Source organism: Hirundo rustica, chromosome 10 (genome assembly GCF_015227805.2).
Source record: "Hirundo rustica isolate bHirRus1 chromosome 10, bHirRus1.pri.v3, whole genome shotgun sequence".
NCBI classification, from domain to species: domain Eukaryota; kingdom Metazoa; phylum Chordata; class Aves; order Passeriformes; family Hirundinidae; genus Hirundo; species Hirundo rustica.
The window spans coordinates 13,244,735-13,270,155 of NC_053459.1; the positions used below are offsets into that span (position 1 = coordinate 13,244,735).

The following is a 25,421-nucleotide window of genomic DNA, read 5'->3' on the forward strand; positions in this document are numbered from 1 at the left end:
TCAAATGTGGACAAAAAAAAATCAAAAGAGAAGATACCTATACACAGCTTCCAAAACAGAAGGATATGACCATGTCCCAGTGCCCTAAAGTTGAAAAAGCCTTTGATGAATTAAAAGATGCAATATTAATAATATATAAATAAAGAGAAAGCACCAAGAAAGCTCGGATCATATGCTGGATAGCAGATTCTGCTGCTCCTGGCCTCTTCAAAGTACTCTCAAAGGTCTTCAGAACATATTCAATAGTATTACTCTTCAAAACTAAGGTTAGAATATATTACCTTAACAAATAAATTATCCTAAGAGGGTGCCCATACATCAAATACATGTGCCTGGTCTGGGGCACGTGCTAGGACTTTGCTATATAACATACATAAGCACTGTTAAGATATGCACATTGCTGATCTTTTGGAACATAATAAATATTAAACAATATTAAGAAGATAAATTTGTCTATCAGGGATCGTAAGAACTGACAATATTTTGTGACTGAAAGATTGTGGACTTTTTAAAAATGTAGATCAACAAACTATCAGATTCAGGAAACCTCTATCTACTGAAACTTCTATGAAAACAGACCTTATTTATCCTCAGACTTTTGGACACAGTTTGATAACAAATGGGATGAAAGGCTTCCTAGGATAAAGGATGCTTCTGAAATGCTAACATTGATGTGTATTTTTTCCTTTTATCAGTCTGTGGTTAGCCTTCATACACTTTTCAAAGTGGAATATCAGAGTAATTCTATTCCAAAAACTGAAATAAGAAATTACTAGAAAGATAAATTTCAGCTGGAATGTAGCCAGTTATTTACAGGGAATATTCTTTGTAAGTGACAGCATCATAGGAGGCTGTATTTTTATCATCTAAAAAGCAAACAACTACAAGAAAATTGCAAATGCTGACACTGATTTTAGCTTCAGTTATGTTAAGTATAATACAAAACGCTTGTCCTGAAGGAAATTATCACAAATTACAACATATTCTCCTTTTGGATTTTGTTACTTCCTTGATTACAAAAAAAAATATTTTTTCCTTCTGAATCTATTCAGAGATATAGGTAATGCTCTGCTCTCTGTGATAGGCCAAGGTTTACTCAACCATGGCCAACTGATGATGCTGGCTTGTAATCAGATACTAAAAAGAACAGATGGCTTAACCAAAACTGATTTGCTATTTTCTTTATTCATATGCTGCTCCCTTATCATACAAGTATTAAACATTTATGCTATACAGTTAGAAGAACAAGACAATGTTTAGAGCTCGTTTATGAACAAACCTGACAAATATCCGTTCTGAGATGCAAAGTAAATAATTTAAGTGGCATTCCAGGTCAGTGTTTATTTCTGATGTAGCCTGGAACGGAAAATGCAAAAACTGCCATTACAAATTCTAGTATTCCGTGATGCTTGCCAACTCAGTAGTCAATGCTGCATCATTGATTTTTTTGAGAAAAAAAATCTTAAACATAAAACCAAAAAAAACCCCATCATCCCCAACTGCATGAAGAAGGAAGCCATTTATTAAAAGTAAACTCAGACTTTGAAATCTAGCAATTTCTATTTCCAAAATGCTTCGCAACAGGGAATGATGACATCTGCAAATTGTTTAATTACTTCTTGTGATCATTTATGCATTGCAAGATCTGTGCTTGATCATCTCCACGTTGTTGTGTTTGCAATTGTCTTTATGGGATCAGTCCCTTTTATCTGATACCAATATCTGTAGTGATGATCTCACAATCATATAATTAAAGCTTCTGAAGACTCTGCAGTATTGTTTTGAAACTGTCAGAATGGTTCCTGATGTCATCTGTCTTCAGAGATTTGTCTCTCAGTAAGATTATTACTGGACAAGAACTTGCAGTGCTACTAATTAGGCTATTAATTGCAACCTAAGTTTAAATCCTATAGTTTGGCAAAGACAGTTTTCTGTAAGTAGGCCCAGTAGGCTTTTTCACTCTCCTTTTGGAAATGCATTCATTATGGGTCATATTGATAAGCATGAACTCTACATTGATTTAAAAACATATTTCTAGCTATTCTGTATCTAAGGCTGCTTTAGTGAGCTGACTCCAGAGAACCTCATAAAAAATTAGGTGTCAAGTCTGATGCCACATTCTTAAAATGCTCAATGGCAGTTCAAATTTCTTTACCTTGATACTGTAACTACATCTTTTAATCTGAGATTAATTATTTTTCTAATAAATTTTCACATAGTATGTAATACACATATATGTAGAGATTATCTGCGTCTGAACTCCTTTAATATGCCTGGTTACTTAGGCATAACAGAAGACAGAACTGAGTTTGTAAATTCCATTTTTTATCTATTTGTACACTGATTCATTTAGAGGCTCCCTGTCGAAAACACCAGTCACATCAGGACACAACATCAACAGACAATTAATGTTGCATTCAGTGCCAAGTACTCATTAATGAAAACTAAACAGATGCAAGTGCACTGATGCAAACACACCACTGCTCTTCAGAGTAGACAAAACATGAAAGTTAAAGATAAAAGTGCTTTTGTATGACTACAGTTCATTTGATCTTAGTAAATTCCACAGTATTGCTTAACCTGTAAGATGTTTATCTCCGATCCACACATGATGAAATTAGAGAACGTACCAGAGCCGGCAGCTGCATTGTATGGAATATATGTACAACCCTACTGCTACTAGATATTTCTGTGCTTTCAGTTTTGCAGACGCCTGACTTAAATCTCAGTAAAGTGAGCAAAGAACAAGTTCAGTACTTTCCTTCTTTTTTGGGGAAAAAAAAAAAAGTTGATCGGTGTATATCCCAATTGGTAGATTCCTCTCTGGCAATAATACGTCAAATTCAAACCTATATTATTCAGGAAGAGGAACATTGTGATTATTACCAGTCACACTGCAACAACCTCTGATGGACATCTACCATTACACAAAATAACAATTAAATATATATAAAGTTTGTAATTCAGCAACCAGCTTACTAAAAACAAATCTAAATTACATGAAACGGGAAAATAACAGAGTAAATTAAATTCTTTCTCATCTCAAGAGTTTATCCAGCTCAAAAAGCAAGATTCTTTAGGCAGCCCCTTGTGAGACTTTAAAATGTTTTCACAGGTGTAGAGGAAAACACACACTACAAATAGTACGCAAATAATACAAGGCCAAGGGAATAAACTATCACTTGATCAGAGGGTTGTTCCGGTGTATAATTGATAAAAAGAAGGACAAAACAAGTTATAAAAGCAACACAAAAATAACAGAAAACCTGTTGGGCACTCAACAGTTCCTGTTGGGCACACAAAAAAATGTGGGCACTCTGGGTTCTCATAGGTGCTGCATCTGTTTCTGCTCACCTGCAGGATCTTTCCTTTGATGGGTAAGAACAGACCCATCTGTGATTTCTGCTGCAGGATAATAAAAGACTTTCAACTCTTTCAAATCAAATCTTTTTCTCCTCTTACAGACAGAAGGTGTTTCGTGTGCTTCCGCAGAATGATGAGCAGGTGGAAATCCTCAATTTCCTTGCCAGCATCATGGAGGTAAAGGACTTGGGGAAGCGGTTATATTGTAGTTAAAAGAAATACTTCTCCTTTTGCTTAAATAACAGGTTTTTGGGGGGTTTTTTTTTGTGCTAATGAATTAAAGATCTAATCTTGATTTCATTCAAATCAGCCGTATTGTTTCTTCAGAAAGAATAGGACAAGTTGATAAAATTGGAGCTACAAAAAACATTCAAATACCTTCCAAGAAAGTCTGGTTTACCCAGTCTGAATGTCAGAGTGCCCATCAGAATTTAGTAATAGAATAAATAAATCTTAAATGTATTTGGCGTGGCGTGCTTTCAAGAATGTTTTAGATAAATTATGGAAATTCCAACTACCAGAACTTTTAGCATTACAGGAGAAACATTTTCCTCATGTAAATAATCTAAAAATTTATACTCCCAGCAAAATGGATTTTCCTTTGGCCTCTACTCTCATGTCATCTTTTCTTCCCTGGCTTTCCTTTAAAGCTTCCTTTCTCCCTAAGCTGCCTGTTTCTCACTCTGACCTTGATGTAGATATATGATGACACAATGACACGATGAAAAACAATAAAGACAGCAAATGTGTTTTCAATATTTCTGTTCAGCTTTGATGTTGTAAAATAGCTGTTGCTGAAAAAGACACCATTAGCTGTAGGATAAAAGGATGGTATTTTTAATGAAATTCAGATGTGGAGACCCATCATCAACCGGCTACTACAGCATGCTGGAACACTCTTCTGTAGAAGAACATACTATAGGAATGATGCTGCCAATATTAACGAAATTAGTACATACCATGCTTGCTTTTAAGTGTGAAGTATCAAAGGATTGTTTTCTTTCTCTTTAAAGAAAAGATCTCTGAAATATCACTGTTATACAAAGCAGTCAGTCAGCACTTATGTAATTGTTATATTCATTGCCTCACTTGATGACACATAATTCATGAATAACCAGCCCAAATTTCTTCTACCTTCATGAGATGAAAGGGTGAAAAGGCATCAGGCTAGCAAATCAGCTTCGTTTCCATTGGCCTTCTACAGGGCACTAAATCCAGAAGCTTGGATGCTTACTTCAGCAAAAATAAGTGAAGTAGTAATAACACTTCGAATGAAACACCTTCAAAGGCACAAGTTCCTCATATAAACTTTAGCAATCTCTTTTAAAAGCACTTATACAGACAACAGTCTTTTTCAGCTGATTTATGTAAAATATTCATACAGTTCACCTCTGATATTGACTTTATTTCTAACATTTGTAGGCAAAAACCTGAACAAAAAAAACGAAAGAAGCTGTAAAAATGAAAGAAGTAGTAAATATAGTCATAAAATTCACAATTCTGTATGAATGCAGATGCTGGAGAATTCTTGACATTTGTGAAATTGTCACAGTCATCTTCAGAATTCTGCCATACAAAATGCAGGGCCTAAGAAAATCTTAACCAATTTCCAGTTAAATTCTCAGGAATTTAGGTTGATACTTGTGGGAAGCAATGCTGACTCAGTGTAACAGGATAGGCACGAAATTCAGTATATTGATCACCAGCACACATACACCAATCTAAAAATCACAGCCACATGTATGTATTTATTTGTTTATGCACTAATTTAGTCTTCTTTCAGGTTGACTTTTGGCAGCCAGACTCTGTCACACTGGTAAGGCCAAAAATGCAAGTTGATTTCCGAGTTGAAGCTGAGAAGACTTTTGAGGTTGAAGATCTTTTGAAAGAAAGTGGAATGGAGTATCAGTAAGTTTGTTCTCACTACCGTACTTTGAATAGAAAGGGACTAATTGCCATGGAGGATATGTTTGAGCTTTTCATATTGGTCAACTGATTCTCCTGTCACAAACTTCATCCCTCCTGTGGACGCCTCTACTGGGTTCAGCTTTCCTATGACGGTTCAAATGGATTGTAACTACTCTGCATTGAAGGGATGAGAGGAAATGTTGATAGAGGAAAGAGACAGGAAGCAGAGATACAGTACCAGAAATTTCCCTGAGGTGAAAACTTACTGCAGTACACAAGGCTGGAATACGGAGGGGGATAGAAATATTTCCTACTACAGACAAAATGCAGCAAAGGTCTAGAAAGAGCCAGAAAATACACCAGATTAGGGAAATGGACAGAGAAAGGAAGCCAGAAAATAAAATGGTGAGCCCCAAGGGCTACCATGAGCAGGTCCCCACTGAGCTGCAGAACAATATCTAGAGGGCCAAAAAACCCCAGCATGTGACAGACAGAAGACAGCTGCCAGGGAAAGGGCCATGGAAGCATAGAAAAGAGATTCCCAGACAGCCTTGGGCTGACTGAAGTCACACAGCTGATCCGTGGCAAGGATGTCTCCAAAGAGAGAGTTGACCAAATATCACTGCAGCAGAAGTGGAGTGAAAAGAGCACACTGCCACATCACACATCACTGGGAACAGCAGCACTGTAGTGAGTACACTAATGGAAGATTAAGGAGAATGAGAAGTTTCCTGGTCCTATTCTTTACTTCATATCTTCCAATCTTGTGTAAGCATTAACTGAGGATGGGAAATTGACTTTGAGCTGTAGTGGGGTGGAGTTGTCCGTCTTAATTTCTCCTTTCACTCCACTTAAGAATTGCAAAATGGCTCTGCTCAGCTTCATTATAAGGCTTCTTTGATGTGTAAAGTATAGTCTGTCAACATCATGTACTCAGACACTGAAAGTCAGTAGTATTTGATCAAGTTTTTGTTATTTCATTTGGCTGAGTGTAGAAAATTTGTCTCTCAGCCCCACTGTTGTTGCCACTAGACCAAACTCTTTCAGTGGACATCACACAGTTTTCAGGATAACTTTCATGATCTGCTAAATCCAAAGTTAATCCATCCCTAAATTTACTGATATCATGTCAATCGTGTCTGATTTGCATGCCTCTGCAGGAACAAAATCTAAAACCACTCTAGAATAAATGGTTTTCAATAATCCCACAGTGCACATACAGCACAGAACTCCCATTTCAGTGGAATTTCCTCCTTAGCAAAGGAGTTACTCCACATATGTTAGTTTTCCTATAATATTCATGAACTGCCTCAGGTCCATGAACAAATCTTTGGATTGCAGCAAAAGGCCAGAATGTCTGGAAGCCGTCCCTGACAAACTTGAGTGGATCGTCCTTGCGACAACCCAAGCTGTTACAATTCTTTTGAAGTGCAGCTTGCAGTGCCATGACATGTCACTTGCAATGTTTGTACTGAAGGCTGCTAGTGCCTCACAAACTGGCCTCCTGTTCCTCTATCCAAATCACAAATTATCAAGGACATATCCTGGATGAATAAGATTTGTAAGACTTTTAAGACAGGCGCTGGAAAAACAAGAGGACTTCATTTTTTGATAGTCAAGGTTGAAATATAACCAAAAGGTCTTCAGGACCATGCTCAATGATAAGCTGTGCCTTTGTGTCAGCCCCAGAGAAAAATGAACAGGAGAGATCCAACCAATCCAGCCAGGATGTTGAGGGGGTTTTTGCAATTGTGTATTCTATTTAATAGCTCACCTCACATGCAATAAAGTGCTTGGAGGATGGATACGCCACCTGCAACAGAGCTGTCAAACCACATCTAACCTTTGGAAGCTTAGATTGACAGAGAATTTCATCAGGCAAACACCTCTGGGTTGCTGCCTGGTTTAGAAACATTGCTGCAGTCTAACTCTCCTCCAGTGCCAGAAGTCCAAGAGGGCCCTTTTCCTATTACGGCAGAAGCAACTGGCAACATAAGATCAGCCTAGAGCTCATTTTTAGATTAGACACACTCGTCTCAGCATTGTCATTTTTCTGAAGCCGAAGTGTTGCCATCCTGGAGGTTTGTTATTACGGGAGTGAGGCAGGGGCTAACTGGCAGGAGCATATTGCTCCCTGGTCCTTCTGGTAGCAAGATTGAGGCAGGATGTAGGTTGAAACTTGAAACTAATATTTTCAACCTGCCCACCTTTCCTTTCACAATCTATGCAGCCCAAATGTTGGGCAGACCTTGAAATGCCTTACTTTCCTGCTGGACTGCTGTATGTTTCTCCTCACTCTTTTCTTGGTGCCTTCTTGCAGAGTTCTGATCGACAACGTGCAGGCTGCGCTGGATGCCCAGTTTGACAGCAAAGCTCGTACTGCCAGCCATAGCTATGAGAAGTACAACAACTGGGACACGGTAAAGTCTACAACATTTACCACATTATCAGCTTGGTACCTTAGCTTCGATAGTCAAAGTGCTTCCAGCCTTCTTCCCTTTTCCTCTTCTGCTACATCCATTGATATTATAATGCCTCCAAACTCTCCTTCCTCTTTGTTACTGAGCTAATTGGTGTAACCTACACTTATTTCCTCTACTTCTGCTCCCAGTGCTGCACAGAACTGCTGGCAGAAATCCAGTGACCAGGCTGAGATGCTTCATTATTATTTTCCTCTTTCTTTTTCACTACTTCTCCCATGTCCTCTGCTAAACAACTCAATTCCATTCCCTGCCTCAGTTCTAGCTCTTCATGTCCTGCCATAAGACCCCTTCCTCCTTTTTTCACAGCCATACTAATTTTTCCTGACATGTAATCATGGCCACATTAGTCTTCACATCTTTGCAGTGGCTCTTTGGAAATCTACAAACTGTACTAAAAATTAGGCCATGTTAGATGCTCAGAAGACTGTTCTGGTTTGAAGTCTGCAAATTAATCATTCTGGGCCAGAGGAACAGAGACATTAATAGATTTAACCTCTTTATTAAACAGATAGCTGCTTGGACTGCTGATATTGCTGCTCAGAACCCAGACCTTGTCTCTCGTAGTGTAATTGGGGAAACATATGAAGGACGGCCAATGTACCTTCTCAAAGTAAGTGCCTTGATTTCCTACCATTCTCTTATTAACCTCTGCAAGATCATGATGTCTAATAAAACACCAATGATACTGAGGTAATAGACAGAAAATCTAATATATTTTGTTTACTACTACTACAATTTTTTTAAAATTTCATCTATTTTTAAGGGGAAATAATGAATTATTAGATATACAGACATAAATTCAATCACACTACTGAGAGCTATTTGAATGATCATCTACCTTTATGTTCTCTCCATCTGTTGTTTGTAAACCCATTTGCTCTAAAAGCATCTATAAATGTCAGTCTCTGCCAACAGGAAACAAATATCTGCCTTCACCATACATAATTTTCAGCTGATTTTGACTGGGGTAGATTTAATTTTGTTTCCAGTAGCTTATATGGAGCTGTTTTGGATTCATGCTGTTTTGGAAACAGTGTTGAGAATTCAGGGATGTTTTAGTTACTGCTGGGCAGTGATTACACAGAGCCAAGGTACAAAGTTTTCTGCTTCTCACACCACCAGCAATGGCACCTCCCAGGGCAATGGCACCTGGGAGGGGACACAGCTGGGAGAGCTGACCCCAGGTGATCCAGGGGCTATCCCAAACCACAAGGCTCATGCTTAGTGATAAACTAGGGGGAAGGTGGGTCAAGGCCACTGCATAGGAACTGGCTGGGCAATTGCTTACATTTGCATAACTTGTCTTTCTTGGGGTTTATTTCTTCGTATTTGTTATTTTCCTTTTCATCATTGTTATTATCATTCATTAAACTATGCTTATCTTGGCCCACAAGTTTTCTTTGAGTGAGCTGCTGTGTTGTGCTTAGTTGTCAGCTGGGTTTAAACCACAGAATTTTTCTTTTTTTCATAATCTTTTGAATTAATAAGACAATAATTTAAATAAAGGTGAAAGAATAAGGAGTACTTACCACAAAATGCACAAGTATTTACAATAATATATCATTCAATCATGTAAGATAAACTTTTTGAGACACTACAGGAAATAAATCAACAGTGCAGAGTAACCAAATAATTGGGGGAAGCTTATCTACATTAATAAAAATGAACAGTATTTTTTTTAGCTTGAATATCATGGTCAGCTAGAGTTGGGAGCACTCCATAGAATTCCATTTAAACAAGGAATGCTATATTTCTATAAAGGTTGACTTTTTAGGTCAGCAAGCTGACTGACTCGTTCTGCATACAATTTATTTATTTTGTTCAAGCTCTGGGGTGTTGTTTTTGTTGTTGGGTTTTTTTTTTCCTAGATTGGAAAAAGTGGTCCAAACAAGAAGGCCATCTTTATGGATTGTGGTTTCCATGCAAGAGAGTGGATCAGCCATGCTTTCTGCCAGTGGTTTGTGAAAGAGGTCAGTAAGCTTAATGATGAAAAAATATTTTACATAATGCCACCACTATCTTTAAGAAAACCTTAAATGAGCAGCAAGAGTTCAGGCCCCTGCCTTTTCCCATCTAAATACACTTCTGCTGATGCCTTCTTCTCACCTCAGAGGCTTAAGATGTAACTACTTAAACCAGATCTTTGTGCTTGTAATCTTACAGCAGCTTAAGGCAACCTGAAACATGTCGAAGAGATACTGACAACTACAATGGTTGTTCAGTTTCTAAATTCTTTTTTGCACCTGCAGTCAGAGAAAGGTGAGAGAAAACCAAATAGCTCTAGTAACACTATAAACATAGCTGTGCTCTGTACACAGACACAAGGAATAAGAAAATTCAAGGGCACATTAGAAGGCACCGGAATGCACTCCAGAACAGCTGACTTGCTTCACTGCCAGGTGGTGGATTCCTTGCAACCAGTTTTATTCAGCGAGGATGGAAACCTACCCTCAGCTCAGCACTGAGGAAATGGACCCAGGGAAGGAGGAAGACTATAACTGAAACTCCTGCAAATACATCCCTTTGAGCTGCCCCCCTCAGGCTGTGCAGAAAGGTGATAAAACCTGAAGCCATATTCAAGGAAGAGCTGCACAGGTGAAATTAGCTTCACTTCAGTCTGGAATACTTTAGATTTTGAATTGAACAATTTTATGTCCTTTATATTTTCTTTTTCATTGTCAATATAAAGCAGGTGGGGGTTATCAAATGCTTCACAGTCAGCTTCTCAGAGACAGGTATGTTACCCCTCAGATGAGGGAGATCAGTTCAGCAGAGCAACTTATTGACTGAATCTCAAGTTTTGCAATAACTTCTGTTGGAAGATTAAAAAAAGAAAAAACACCAACAAAACCAACTAACCAACCAACCAAATAAATAAAACCACACCAGAAGCAGCAGCTGGAATTTAAAACCCAAGAAAAGGAAAACAAATACACGTGAGCCAGCCAAGCTGGCAGAGGCCTTGGTGGCAAGTATAATCTCAGTCTTATCAGACAGGCATGCGGTTTTGTGTAGAGAGCAGTGGAAATTGGAAGTGACATTTCAGTGGAGTCAATGGGAATATGATTTCATTAGTGCCTAATAAGGCTGCAGACAGTATGTGGTACCATTTTTATCTCAGCAATTCACGTCACTGCAGCTGTCATTTTCACTGTCTGGTCGCTTAATTCATGGGTGTACCTGACACCAGCAGTGCCTCTGCTCAGTGTGTCCGTAGGCAGAAGTGCTTTAAAAGCACAGACCTCTGAGCAAGGTGGATTGTTATAGGTATCTCAAAAAAGAAACCCACCCAGACAACAATAACAAAAAAAAACAAAACAAAACAAGCATAAAATAAAACCCAAGAAAAATACTTTCAAGTGATCTGAAACTGCTTTTCTAGATTTTATATCCCACCCTCTTAGTCGTTAGTTATAGGACAAAATTTTTTTCCATTGCATTGCTGCCTATGTTACCTTTTATGGCTATGTAAACAAAACAAGGGTGCAACTTAGAGCAAATTTCCATGATCATTGTATGGTCTCTCAACACTGACATGAATCTGTGAAGAAGCATAGCAAGTGCCAGACCATGAACAATCAGGATACAGAGGATATTGCAGGAGTTCCTGTTTGTTATTCAATATCGGTGTCTGGAAAAGTGCAGGGAAAAATCTGTCTCCCTAGGAATAAATGCATCCACAAAATTATGACTGGAAATGTGATAGGAAGCTACTTAGAAATATTATCCATAATTCTGGTTGTTGATGAATTCTCTGCACAACAGATACAAAAAAATGGAAATAATGATTTCTCATTCTCACATAAATTAAACATTTAAGGTGTTAGGATGTAGGAATATATATGGACAGGAATATTGTTCTGCCTGTAAACAAGAAGCTAGTAGATGGAAATCTATTTCCAGTGAGTTATTATCCTGTTTAAACTCAACATTCCTTCATCTTATAATTTATCTAGCAGTATAAGGTATTTTTCCAACAGCAGTGTGGTTTGAGCCAGTGCAAATCTAAGCACATGTAATAACACAGGGGTGCCATCTCCTGTACTGGACTGACCTTTATGACTTTTTTCTACCACGTTCATCAATTCCTGACACAGACCCAGGTCTTTATATACACACAGGAGATACACATCTGTGAAGGCATCATCAGATTTTTCTGCTTTTCTCCAAGTAGGCTGTGGAGACCTACGGGAAAGATACTGCCATGACCACACTCCTTGACAAGCTGGATTTCTATGTTCTGCCTGTTGTTAATATTGATGGTTACGTTTACACTTGGACAAATGTAAGTACATTCCTCTTTCTTGCTGTTGGAAAAGTCAACTGTCAGAACTTACTCTTTGTTTTCATCTATGCTTCTGTTACAGGACCGCATGTGGAGAAAGACACGCTCTAAAAATGCAGGGAGCACTTGCATTGGGACAGATCCCAATAGGAATATGGATGCTGGCTGGTGCAGTAAGTGTCTCCTAACAAGAGCTGCAAGGAATTACACACAAGTGCAATAGTCAATATATTTAATTATGGATTTCCCCTACCTGATGATCCAGCTTCAGCTTGAGTGAAGCATTGTGGACTAGCTTGTGTTTAATGTTTAGAGCAATTCTGGGGAAAAAGTGCCAAATTTTGGCTATTAGCATCATCAGTGTGACTATTACTATGAACATATCTGCACACACACATGCATATATATATACACATATATACTTATACACATGTATACACATACGTACAGACACACACATAGTTATGAGTTCAGAACAGAAACCAAAGGAACTTGCTTTCATGAAAAGAGGTCTCATTCAATTGGTTTCCATTTCTCTGTTCCATGGAAGTGCCTTAGAAGTGGAGAAGATATGCAAGGAGAGGACAGTTAAGTACTGAAGCAAATCAATATCCCAAAACAGTCCCTTAATATAGGGCTTTACATCCATATTCATGTTCTTCCAACTATGAACACTGTAAAGACCACATTTATTCATTGCTATGAGATGTTTCCCAGCACCTTAACTATGCTATAAAATATTCCATCCTCTGATATGGCATGTGTATTAGCAGGATTTCCAAGGCTTACCTACAAAAGTGATAACATGACTCTCCTAACAATCTACTTCTTCATTAAGTACTCATCAATTTTACCTTTCTTCTCAGCTCTTGGGGCCTCAAAATACCCCTGTGCTCCCACTTACTGTGGCTCTGCACCTGAGTCTGAAAAGGAGACCAAGGCTTTGGCTGATTTTATTCGTGAACATCTTTCTACAATCAAGGCATACTTGACAATCCACTCCTATTCCCAGCTGCTACTGTTTCCTTATTCATACACTTACAATTTGCCATCAAATTACCAGGAACTGGTAAGTCTCTTTGTCATTTTGACGTAATGAAAAGAATAAGCAAAAATCATCACTTGCTACTTAACTCCCTTTAACTTCAAGCAGCTTCTTTAACATCTGGAAAGAATCCATATGGACTGTGATTATTTTTTAAAAATATTTTAGTCTTAGCAAGAACAGGGGAAACCATGATGGCTTCAAGATAGCTCAAGCACAGGATGAACTTCAGAGCCTTATATAATTTCCACGTGCACAATGAATTTGACACAATGTCAGTTCTGTCTTCCAGTCATGCCATCCAGAAATCCACTCTGCTGTGCAGCATTGCCTCTTGCTGACTCCAGAGGCTGCTGTATGTGTACGTTTAATATTTTACATAAAAACACTATGACCTGTAAGCCAAGCAAGCAGCTTGACAGATTGTAAAAACTATGAAATAACTCAGCTGGTATAAACAGCAGGCAAGGAACTCTGTCTACCACTTTCTACTGAACCTTAGTCCTCGTGAAGTAAAATGATGAAACTCCCATCGATACAGGGTCAAGACAATGAGGCAGTTCTTGACAAAAGTATAATTGAAAACAGATATAAAAGATGCAAAAATTTTCAGTTTTGAGGCCTTTTCCAAGACGCCTGTATTTAAACACAAACATTTTGTTTAGGAGAGGATGAATGTGGTATTTTAAAGGACATTTCCTCTTTTATAAGTTCTAGAGAAAAGCCACACTCTAATGCCATTTAAGAAAGACTTTTTATCAATCCTTAAAAATAGATAGAGTTTAGAACTATTAAATGTGTATAAAAGCTGTAAACATTTCATAGTCCAAAAATCAACCATCATGAATAATAAAATGACTTCAGTTCTTTGGCATATTAGCAATTAGAATCTGTTGGCAGGGAAAACAACACAGCAAGACAAAACAAACACATTTTGATTCCCCCTCTTTCCTCGATGCTGCCAAAAGTCCAAGGCAACAACAATGTGTGTTGCTCTGCTGTGCAGGTTTGACAGATTTATGATGCTCCCAAATACGTGTCTTGGTTCTGAACACAAATACAAACTGAGGCCAAGAGTGAAGTTTCTTGTTAGATTTTTTTACATCCTAAAAGAGAAGATTGAATTAAAATGAAGATTTTGTTTTCTTAATTTATATTCCAGGAAATTTGTAATTGAAACTATTCCAGGGAGTGGTAGTAATGTCTTGCCTTCATTTTTTACAAAACCTTCATAATTCACACATTACAGTTCAGTTTAAAGTAATAAACAGCACTAAACACTTGAATCTGCTTTGTTATCAAGATCACAAGCTCTTATTTGTCAAAAAATGAATTTAATTCTGCCTCCATTTTTTGAACAAAGAGCAAATGTGATGAAGCATAACTAAAAGTACGGTGTGTTTCTCACAGTATTAAATGCAAGAAGTACATTGACAATTCATTACTGAAACAATCCTTAGCAGTAAGAAAGAACCTATGTGCTTTGCTATGTTTTAAAATTCTTAAATTAAAATTTAACATTGTCACTGTTCTATTCTAACACACTGTAAAACTTAAACTCCCCATTCTTACCATAGAAGACAATTCTGCTATTACCACAGAGCATAAAGTCTAAATTGCTCAGGAATACAGGACACATATTCCTCTTCGGCCACTGGATTTCGCTTTGTATATTAGTCTCTCCAATATCACTTTATCCAATATTTCAAATCAGTCCCACTCATATCAGATGGAGTTCCATTATATTCTACAGAGCAACCACAAATCTCATCACCATGACAAGCTGACCTTATGAGCACTTTTCACATCTTAATTGAGGGAAATTATTTCCTCTGTTGATGACCCCAACAGAGACAGCAGGATCCTAGAGGTGTTCCACCTGTGCAGTGTCTGATTTTTACATGGGAGGACTTGTTGCCAGAAGTCCCTTTGGACAATGAGACCAGAGTATCACCCAATCAACATTACCTGTAATTGAGATAATAAAACAGAAAGGACCTTATTCACGCCAATGTCAGCAAATTGAATAGAAAAATTGACTTCCACCGGCTGTGGGTCAGGTTCACAAGTGAAGCTTTTTGGGTTAGTGCAAATAACTAGGATACATTCATTTAAGCTGTGAGTAAAGACAATCTAACATTTTTAATCTACAACTGTACTTGCTTGAGACAAGATAGATACAAAAAGAGGAATTACTTTATAGGCCAGTTGCTGTGTTTAATGTCTAAAAGTTCTGTCTGAATTTAGAATTTGGAGAAATGCTGAAGAATGAGAAGCTTAACTTTTAACAGATATTTTTTTGGCAAATAAAGGAATCATAAATCATTCTTTAAATGAAGAAACAAAATTTATAGTGCCATTATCTTATCTTAGATGTTATTTTTACCCTGACAGATCTAATAAATTAAAGGAAATATAGCTGCAATTTCTTATCTCTTTCAGTGAGCAACTGGACATGTGTTTAAACAAAACCTCGCATGTCTGCTTCTCATTAATAACATTTTGTTCCATTGTATTTAATTAAAAGTAACATAATACCATTGGGCTTATGTTGTATTCCAGTGTCCAAGATACAGAAGGGTGCAAAAATTGAGTAATCTGAGATTAAGGACACTAAGTCTGCGGAAGAGAAAGGTCCAGGGAATGCCTGTACCTTCCTTCCGTGAACATGTAGTGAACAGTGTGTCCTTGGGGCTCAAAAGACTTTTTCTGTTTACAGCCTCAAGAAATCACCAGAAAGCCTAAGACTGTTTTGGTTTCTCAGATAGCACAGGGCACTCTGAGAACCCCTTTATGTTCCACTGTATTGCTCAGAAAATCAGAACAACTCAAAGTTATTGTAACTTATTTAGAGCCAGGGATTAGAACTATCCCTCAACCAAGCCTTGTCTTGGGGTGTAAAATGTGATGAAAGTCACGTATGTCCCTTCCTTCCCACAATTTCCCACTCTTCCCCTGAGATGCAAGAGGATCTGTGAGGTTATAAATCCACAGCTCACAAGGATTTTCCCCAAATTTGTCTCCCTTTATTCAGGGTTTTTGTTTAGTCCCCACAGCCTAGGAGTTACACAAAACTTTCACTGTTATCCAAACAACAAAAAATAAAAACACCCAAGACAGGAAAATCTAGGTCAGGAATTTCTCAGAAATTACACAATATTCTTGTGATAACACCCTTAAAGAAATATGTCCTCCTTTTGGAGAATCACATTTTGTCTGTTTCACAGTCCTCTTGGCTCATTCTTTACTATACCCTGGCGTATTGCCCCGAACACAGAATACATACTTGAATCCCTCTCCTACAGGGAACAGAAGCATTAGCTTTTTACAAAAACAAAATATGCTTGGCAAGACCAGTGTCTCTCCACACCCCAAAAAGAATATTTTCATCTTTATTTTACTAATCACATTTTTGTCCTCTTGCAATAAATTATTTATTTAATCAGACTTCTCATACACAGTTCAGCCTATATTTTTTAATCACTTCATACATTTGCCTTAGCTTCCCATTTGGTCACCCTTTGCTTTTCTCATTTTCAGCAGACAAATCTAGCTTTATCAATTCTTGTTTCACAGGCTGCAGAATATAACATTCGTTTACAACCCAAGATAATTCCACTCTGTATTACTTGAATGCATACTAGCTGCATGGATTGTTGTTTCCACTCACCAAAATTAATCTTCCATATTGGGTTGGTCTAGCATTTCACTTCCTCTTGAGTGCTTCAAATAGGACATATTGGAAAATGGAGATATGCCCAGAGTCTGTGCAGCCTGCAAGAGTGAATTTCAAATATATAGCATGACTGTGAGTATCAATCTCATTCTTTAACTTAGTACCTTCACAACTTAGCTTGTGAAGTCCTGAATATGCTTAAGACATATGAAGACCTGTGAGTAAGAATTGTTGGATAGCAAAAATCCTACATCTAAGAGACTTAGAGAAGCCAATGAGGAGTTGCAATCTGCTGCTGTTGTATCTGTGCTATTCCACAGACTGTATTACTGTGATTGTATTTCTTGTTACAGCAAATGTTGTTAAAGTCAACTGGGAAGCACAACAAACAGGAAAGTAGTCAGCAAAGCAGAATTTGAAAATGGCTTCACACTCCTCCACTGAGTTTACTACAACAGAACTGCTCTGTACTGGCAGGCTTAAAATTGTGAAAAAGATGTGTTTTGTAAAAGCATCTTCCAGATGAAGTTCATGTGTGAACTGGCTGATAGACAAGAGTCTGCAACAGGTGTAGGGCCCAACTGAGTTGCAGTGGAAACCCTCTCACCAGGGACTGATTTCTTAGGCACTGTAGGCACAGTCACAGAAAAACAGGCTTGTAAAGAAAATGAATCATTCCACTGAAGTCCTTCCCTGGGGCTCTTGGAATACATGAGCAACAACAGTACAGTGAACTAAATTACACATCACCATGGACCCTAGAGGGGGGGGTCTGTTTTTACTGGCAAAACAAGAAGGCTCAGAAGTTTCAATTAACTTGGCTAAAGCTAACTTAGCAAATCCACAATTTCAGGCTTTCATTTCAAAGGAAGTTGAGGGTCCCTTCACTTAACAAGTAAAGCACGCAAGACAGATGTGAAGGGAAAGTACAGTTTGGAGCCTTGGGCAAATCAGTTTGCAATCCAGTGAGGGAAGAGAGCAAGGGGTCCAGTGAAGCAGTGAAAAGACTTCTCCAGACTGCTCTGAGATTGAGAGGACAAAGGGAGTGGTCCACAAACAGCAGGTGCATATCAACATCTGTGGAGTGTTCCTAAATGGCCACAGTTTGCTGGCAAATCCACCCCGATGATACAAGAGTAAAATGTGGGAGAACCTCCCATAAAAATTACCTATTAACACACAAGATATGCTTAGCCTGATAATTTATCTTGTTAGTTCAAACTTCCAATGTCATGAGAAAGAGACCACATCTTTCATTAAAGCTAATAATTCAAAAAACCTAGGTTTGAAAGTTGTTAATTATATAAGATAATGACAACTGAGAACACAACTCTGCTGTCTCCCTGGTTCACCCACTCTGTACACAAGATCAAGCGAAATATTGGTAATTGCAGTGTAAACACAGATGGATGATGAGCGCAGGAAATGCTGCCTTCTGCTGAAATGACCAGCTCTGAGAGCTCAGCTGGGAGTCAGAAGCTGAAAAGCCATTTCTACTCCCAGTTAAAAGGTATTACTCTGGAGTTATTTCTTTGACTGCAGAACACCACTTGTTTCTCTGTTACTATAAATCTCAGCAAAATTTTCCTTGCAAAAGAGGGATTCTTAACAGTAAAAAACCCAAACAAACAAACTCTAAACAAACCACAACAATTCAGTTAAACCCATTATGTCAAGAGACATAGAAAATCATTGAACAACAAAAAGTATCTTCAAATGTCAATAGGAAAACAATGTTTCACCTTGCAGGTGTATTCCAAATAATCTACAGTCTTGAAAATGCAAACTACTTTCCACCCTTTTGGAAAATTTTGGGCATTATATATATACCTTTGTATAGACCTCCCTATTATTTCCTTCTTATGGATTGCTTTGAGTAAATGAGCTATTTTGAAAAAAAAAAAAAAAATGCATTTTCCTCATATTTTGTATTTATACTCAAAAGCATTTACTTAATACATACTATTCCTGATGGTTTATATTATATTATTAAGAAATTACATTGGTTCCTATAAAGTTCAAATTTATTTTTCTACCTTTAGGTTTTAGATTGTAAATCTATGAGGAAAATAAATGTTAGAGAGTCACTTAAAGGAAAACAAAAGATATCAAAACTTCCGATAAAGTCATGATGAAGTCATAAATGCTTAGGCATGTTTTTCAGTTAGAGAGGGTCATTTAAAATACCACCTCTCACCAACCTGGAGAGTTTGAGGAAGCTGTTTATTTGGATTCTAGGCTCTAAACAGCTGGAAATCTCCACTGCTCTTTCCACAAATCTCTGTTTTTACAACTTCCTGGCCAACAATAAAGAAATCTCTTAGGTAAAAAGATTTCCCTACATACTTTTCCTGGTATCTGTTCTGGTATGATTTAAAGCCATCATTTGTCTGCTGGGTGGAACAAATGCCCTGGGTCAAACAGCCCCACGGAGCAGCTCTGCTGTTCTATTGTCCCTACTTTAGTTAACTAAAGAGAGTAAATAACAGTTACCAACAGGTCTGCGTATTGTATCAGACAATCTTTCCAAATTTTATTTCCACTTTGCATATATTTGAAGAGAGGAAGAACCAGTTTACATTTAAAAATTCATTTGGTATTGAGAGAAGATTTGACTCAATCTCAGCTGCTGATTAAATGTGTATATTATAAACAACAGATGGCTGAAGAAAACATGGCATTCCTAGGAGACAGCACACTCCAACCTCTACAATTCCCTCAACATGTGTAAAAAATTATTATGGATTTTATAAGAATCAATTTGTTGAGGGATTAAAAAAGAAAGGAAAAAACCCAAACCAAACGAAAAAGAAGACCATAGGAGAGAGCTCAGCTACTCCAACTGCACTGGATCCAAGATTGTGAAACAACATTCTTCCGTGCAATCGCTTGTCTTTGTGCGATAGAGAGGCCAGAAACCAAACCCCACATTCAGGCACAGTCAGCGTTATAGCTGGAAAGACAAGCTTCAAGTATACTTTGCTCTATCTTGTTTAAATATCCTTCATTTGCTAAAGGACCGCAAATTCCAAGAGCAAACTCCCATTATTCTAAAATGTTCAAACCCAAATATTTGGGAATGAGGAAACACTTGCAATTCTGCTAGAGAGTTGGCTGCCAGTGATAATGCAAACATGTTGTGATGTTGTTTTTCAGAAGTTGAGGAAGTTCTCTCAGTTAACTAAAATTTTCTAAATACATTGTCCAATATGCCTTTTTGAGTAGTTCAGAAGAACGCTTGAAACATAAGGATGAACAGAGAATATTTTACAATATATCTTCCACTGGGAAGTAAGCCAGAGTGTAACCTACAGAGAAGGAAAGGGCTTGAGGAAATTCCTGGAATAGTAAGCCATTCAGCTGCAAGCTATAAAGAAATATACGGCAACCCATTGCTTATTCTTCTACTGAACATATGCTTTCAAAAATCATTCATATTTATCATCTGTTAGTAATAGTTTTCATGTTTTATTACCAACATGTTGTATAATGAAGAATTAGAAAAGCCATACGTTCCAAAGAAAAGTCTGTAATTTTCCTTAATGCAAACATACAAAGCTTCATAGTACTATTGACGGGCCTGATCCAACCCTCACTGGATCAGTGGGAGTTGAAGGAGTCCCTCTGTGCACAGGAAATGAATTGAAATTATTGAGACTACATATGGTTTCAGGGTAATTTATGCCTTTTTTGGCTGTTAATACTTATACGACCTTAATCTGCTTCCACTTTATCAATGTTCAACTCCCCTGACTGAGCTGACTCTACTCTGAATTTATAGCTGCATGAACAGAAGGAAAGAAAGGCTATTGTATGTTTGCAATTTACTGTACCAAGTAATTACCATTCTCTAAGATTCTCTTATCTCTAAGTAAGGTTTTTTTATTTAATTTTAACCTCATACAAGCTTCTTCTAAGTGTAGAAAGTGCTGTTACCTCTTGTTCTTTTATCTGTCCAAACCCCCGTGGACCATACGCGAGGCTGCAACAGGCCATACACAGACTGGAGCACACTCCATTAAACCTTTGAGAACAAGTTCTTTGCTGACAAGCTCTTTTCACAACACCAGGACAAGCTGGGCCTGGTGTCAGGTACTGACACCTAGTTATACCGAGAGTTTGACAGCAGTTTTCAAATAAAAGCTCCTCCAGCATGGCTTTTCAGTTTATACAACAGTGTAATTGCCTAGATTCATTCAGAAAGCTTTTGAAAATCTGCATTTATCATTATTCTTTTCCTACAGAATTCCATAGCTAAAGCTGCTTCCAAAAAGCTGGCCAGTTTGCACAACACTAAATATACTTATGGTCCAGGAGCGAAAACAATCTGTAAGTATTGACCAAAATATACTAACAGTCTATATTAAGTGCTGCTAGGAGTATAAAATGCAGTTTTCTAGTGACTCTTGTTCCTCTTTCTAAGTAGTCCCCTTCTCTTTTCACATGAATATACTAAGAGGTATATATGGGACCTGTCATTTCTAAATTATAGGGTAATTTATTCCTTAGGGATCCCAGGAAGTGTGTGACCCCCTGGAAAGTCAAGTGATGTAGTAAAATGTTTATGAATTTATACGCTTAGCACAAATTCTTGAATCATACACAGCTTAGATTTAAACACAAAAACCTTGACCTGAGATTTTCTGCATTTCTAGTATCTCCAGGTCGAAGATGATGTGAATCCTCTGATTCCAATGTGTGATGTGAATCCTTCAACCACTCTAGCAACACCCATTTCTTTTACTTTGCATTACATTCTGAGAGACATACTAATTACAATTCTATTTGTACTGACCAATTATTATACCCTCCTTGGGACCTCAAATGTGGATATAGCCTTTACATGCCAAAAGCCAAGCCAAGGTTGCCAAATCTAGATTTGTAGGACTTTAATATCTCCCATATTTAAGATCTCTTAATTTACTGAACTATGAAGCTAATTTCTCTTGCCTGTTCCTCCTTCCTCAAATAGTTAACCAACCCCTCCCAAACATTTTAAAAAACAGTTTCTTCCAATTTTTACTATATTTTTGGAGATTCTTCCTTTAGAAATGTGTTGGTGATGCTTGGCAATTCTGGAGGCTCCATCCTTAGCAAAAAAGACTGCTTTTATTGTACCAGGTACTGAAAAGGGAGGGTAATACAATATGTCCAGCAGAAAAAGAAGGAGCTGAAATCCCAGATATGCAGTTCTTTCCCATCTCTGTGAACCTCAAAAGGCCACCCAATGAGAGGGTATTTGCTTCTGATACCAAGTGTTCCTAAACACCCTCATGCAACCATGCCATTCTCCTGTTTCTTGGACATTTCTCCCATGGTTTCCCCACAATAGTGACAAGGAGGAATCAGTTTAGCTTGTTTACATTTGCTTGCACAAATCAGCTGGAACAAAGCTCATAAATGACCTAAAATCACAGCAGCTTTCCCATAAGCAGGATAAATCAATCGATTCACTGAATATTTCTTTTTATCTGTCCTTTCTGCATCTCTGGCTCTGTGACTTGACTCATTTGATGTATTTCTCATTTGATGAGTAGCCACTCTTTCCCAGTTAAGCTTTATTTAATTTCTTTACCAACAGATCCTGCTGCAGGGGGCTCTGACGACTGGGCTTATGACCAAGGCATCAAGTACTCTTTCACTTTTGAGCTCCGGGACACCGGGAAATATGGTTTCCTTCTCCCTGAATCCCAGATAAAGCCAACCTGTGAAGAGACTTTACTTGCTGTTAAGTATATTGCCAACTATGTCCTTGAGCACTTGTATTAGAATGGAGTTCTAAAAGCTACTAAAGTAGACTTTAATCAAAGACGCCTTCTTTTTTTTTCTTCCCTAAAAATTACATCTTTATTTCTCTATACTTAATGTTCTTAGTCATATTCTTAGTCTATTACAGGTCACTAGATCTACAAGTTTTTCAAGAGAAATTCAAGAGAAATAAAACATTTTTATTAAGGCAACTGATATAGTTGGGGGTTGAAAAAAAAGGAGCACAAGATTAATCAACCTAAGGTATAGGTCACATTTTTGATTAAGATTATCTTTACACATAGGAGATAGGCTGAACATTAGAGTTTACACAGCCTGACTGTTAACCACAATGAAACAACCAGGTGATCCACATAGATGGATTTTCACCCAAACCTTCATGGAGAAACTCACATCACATACTTTTAAAATTATATTAGCTGCGATGTGCTCTTGTGGATTTTCTCAAAACCCATCTTGGATCTGTCCCATCACTGAAAAATAATTTGGATCTGCAGTCACTGCTAGTCCAATCTGGACTCAGTTATGAAAATTATAATTACTATTCATGGCCAAAATTCAATATAAATCATGCTGCCCTGCATGTAAGGCTCTCACGCTCACTACAGTAGCATCTCCCAAAGTCCTGGTACTTCCTGGGGCCCCACATGTTCCTACTGTCACGAGTGGAAGAATCATAAAGAGCCATAAAGACTAAGTCTGGTGATAAATTAGTAACTGTTTCTTTTATGAAAAGCTGTAGAGAATTATCCCCTCCGAATCAATTTTCTGTACAGGTAATGTGGGTCTGATTGGGTCAGAGTGAGTGAAAGTGATAAATTGCCACTCGACATCCTTCCCACAGAGCTGCAGAAAATGTGTTTGGCATCTATTAATACTGTTTGGAGCTTGGCTAATATGGGACACACTGCACAATGATAGGGAAAAACCTTATGTCAACATAGAACCTGGCTGATCTCCATGCCACTGCCGGAAGCTCTGAACAGAGACTCCCACTGTCCATTGATGGTCCTGGAATTAACCTCATTTCTGGCAGGTCCTTAGCTAATCCACTCAACACAGCCCCAGAAATGCATTTTACAGAAAATGGTTCTCCAAAGAAAACCATCAGATTCAACACCTGACAAAAACTGCATGCTCTGCTTTTTTGTCCCTTTTCAGTAGAAGAAAACAGGAAGACAGGGTCCAATTTAAAATTACACTTTCATTTGCATGTATAAGAGAAAAAAAAGCACATATCCACTAGCCCAGTCCAATTAGCCCAGCAGCACTCAGATTAAACTATTCCTCACACGTGACTGATCCATCTGGTTTTGAGCACTGGTGAAACTGAACCCATGTGTGAAAGTAACATGTACCAATAAAAAGAGGTATCATTCTGTTTTGCAAAAGAAGTGGGGGGAAGGATAATCAATGTTAGTAAAAATAGTACAGGATGTGAACAGAACATACTGGCCAGAGCCAAAGGTCACAAAAGGCTGGAAAATAAATTTCTCAGATTACAAAATATTTTGCTAATTTTAACTAAGTATTAACAACTGTCCAGGGACTATCCTGACTGTAACTATGTTATTTATATGGGAAGATGTCACAGGTTTTACACCAACTGCAATGTGAATTCTTGATACTCAGCACTTAGTACTATGACGTAGGTGACAAGTTCCATCAGTTTGATGAACTTGGAGATCTTTTTCAACCTTAATGATTCTATGATTACATTCTATGACTCTATGATCCAGTACCAGGCAGGCACTGTGTAAGGCTGCAGGCAAGCAAACACACAGCTACAAACATAGTTGAGGGCCAGGTCACAGCACCCAGCAGTTCCAACAACATTAGAGTTACCCCAGTAAACTTAAATGTGCGACTCTGAGGCAGAATATGGTACACATTTGCTGGCTCTGACATTCACAAATCAAGTCACAGCAAGGCAGTAATCTGCAGCTTTTCTGTGCCTTCTCCCCAGAAGTTCATCTTTTGGTCTTAGCTTCCCATTAGGTCACCTTATGCTTTCCTCATTTTCAGCAGATAAATCTGGCTTTATCAATTAAATTCTCCCCAGAAGGCACTCCCTAGCACTGTTGATCAAATTACACAGATGCAGAGAAGAGCAATCAAATGTGGTATTACCATCCATGCAGCTTGGAACATAAGCCAAAGAATATATGAGAGAATTTTAAGCAGGAAAAGACATTGTGCTAGCAGGCAAGCTGCTACTGCAGAAACACTGAAAGAAAACATGGAGATGAAGCAAAAGATCATCAAGAAGTCACATTGCTTCAAACCCTAGCATCACTTTCAAAAAACATGGAAATCTCACACGCAAAATTGATTGATAACCTATTCTCAAATTAAAGCACATGAAACTCCATGCGAACACAAGAAAATAAACAGAATAGGTTGTCCAGAAATGTTGTAGAGTCTCCCTCCTTGGAGATGTTGTTCAAAACTTGGCTGGACAAGGCCCTGGGCAACTGTCTTTGTGCTATCCTGATACAGGTCAACCAAGGACTGAGATGAACAACCTCAGCTTTTCCTGTTTGATTTATACTTCTCCTTTAATCAGATAAATAGAAAGGGAACATTGTGTTTTCTTGATCAAGAATCACATCAAAAAGTTGCCATCTTTCTCATATTAAGCTATTGTTTAGTCAAATGCATTCAAACAGCAAATTCATTTCAGTGTTCCCAAACTCAAAAGGGATTAAGACCTGACAAAGTGCTCTAAATACAATGTACTGGACCCTCTGCCAGGTCCCCCAGGAGTGATATTGGAGATACCAGACCACTCACAGAGGAAATGTCCCTTCAGTACAGATCACAGCTGCAAAGGCCCTTAACAAAGGCAACACTTACAAATTCTTGATTCTTTAACACATTAAAAGGTAACTC

The 25,421-nt window shown here is 37.9% G+C and overlaps 1 protein-coding gene across 1 annotated transcript; it reads left to right on the forward strand.

The window, feature by feature from the left end:
• Positions 1-3,306: 3,306 nt before the first annotated feature.
• CPB1 (carboxypeptidase B1) lies at positions 3,307-22,529 on the forward strand. Its single transcript, XM_040074257.1, has 11 exons — positions 3,307-3,377; positions 3,465-3,540; positions 5,147-5,271; positions 7,592-7,691; positions 8,263-8,364; positions 9,623-9,724; positions 11,929-12,039; positions 12,122-12,212; positions 12,906-13,108; positions 21,005-21,089; positions 22,342-22,529. The coding sequence occupies exons 1-11, from the start codon at positions 3,307-3,309 to the stop codon at positions 22,527-22,529; spliced, it is 1,254 nt and encodes a 417-aa protein (XP_039930191.1).
• Positions 22,530-25,421: the final 2,892 nt, after the last annotated feature.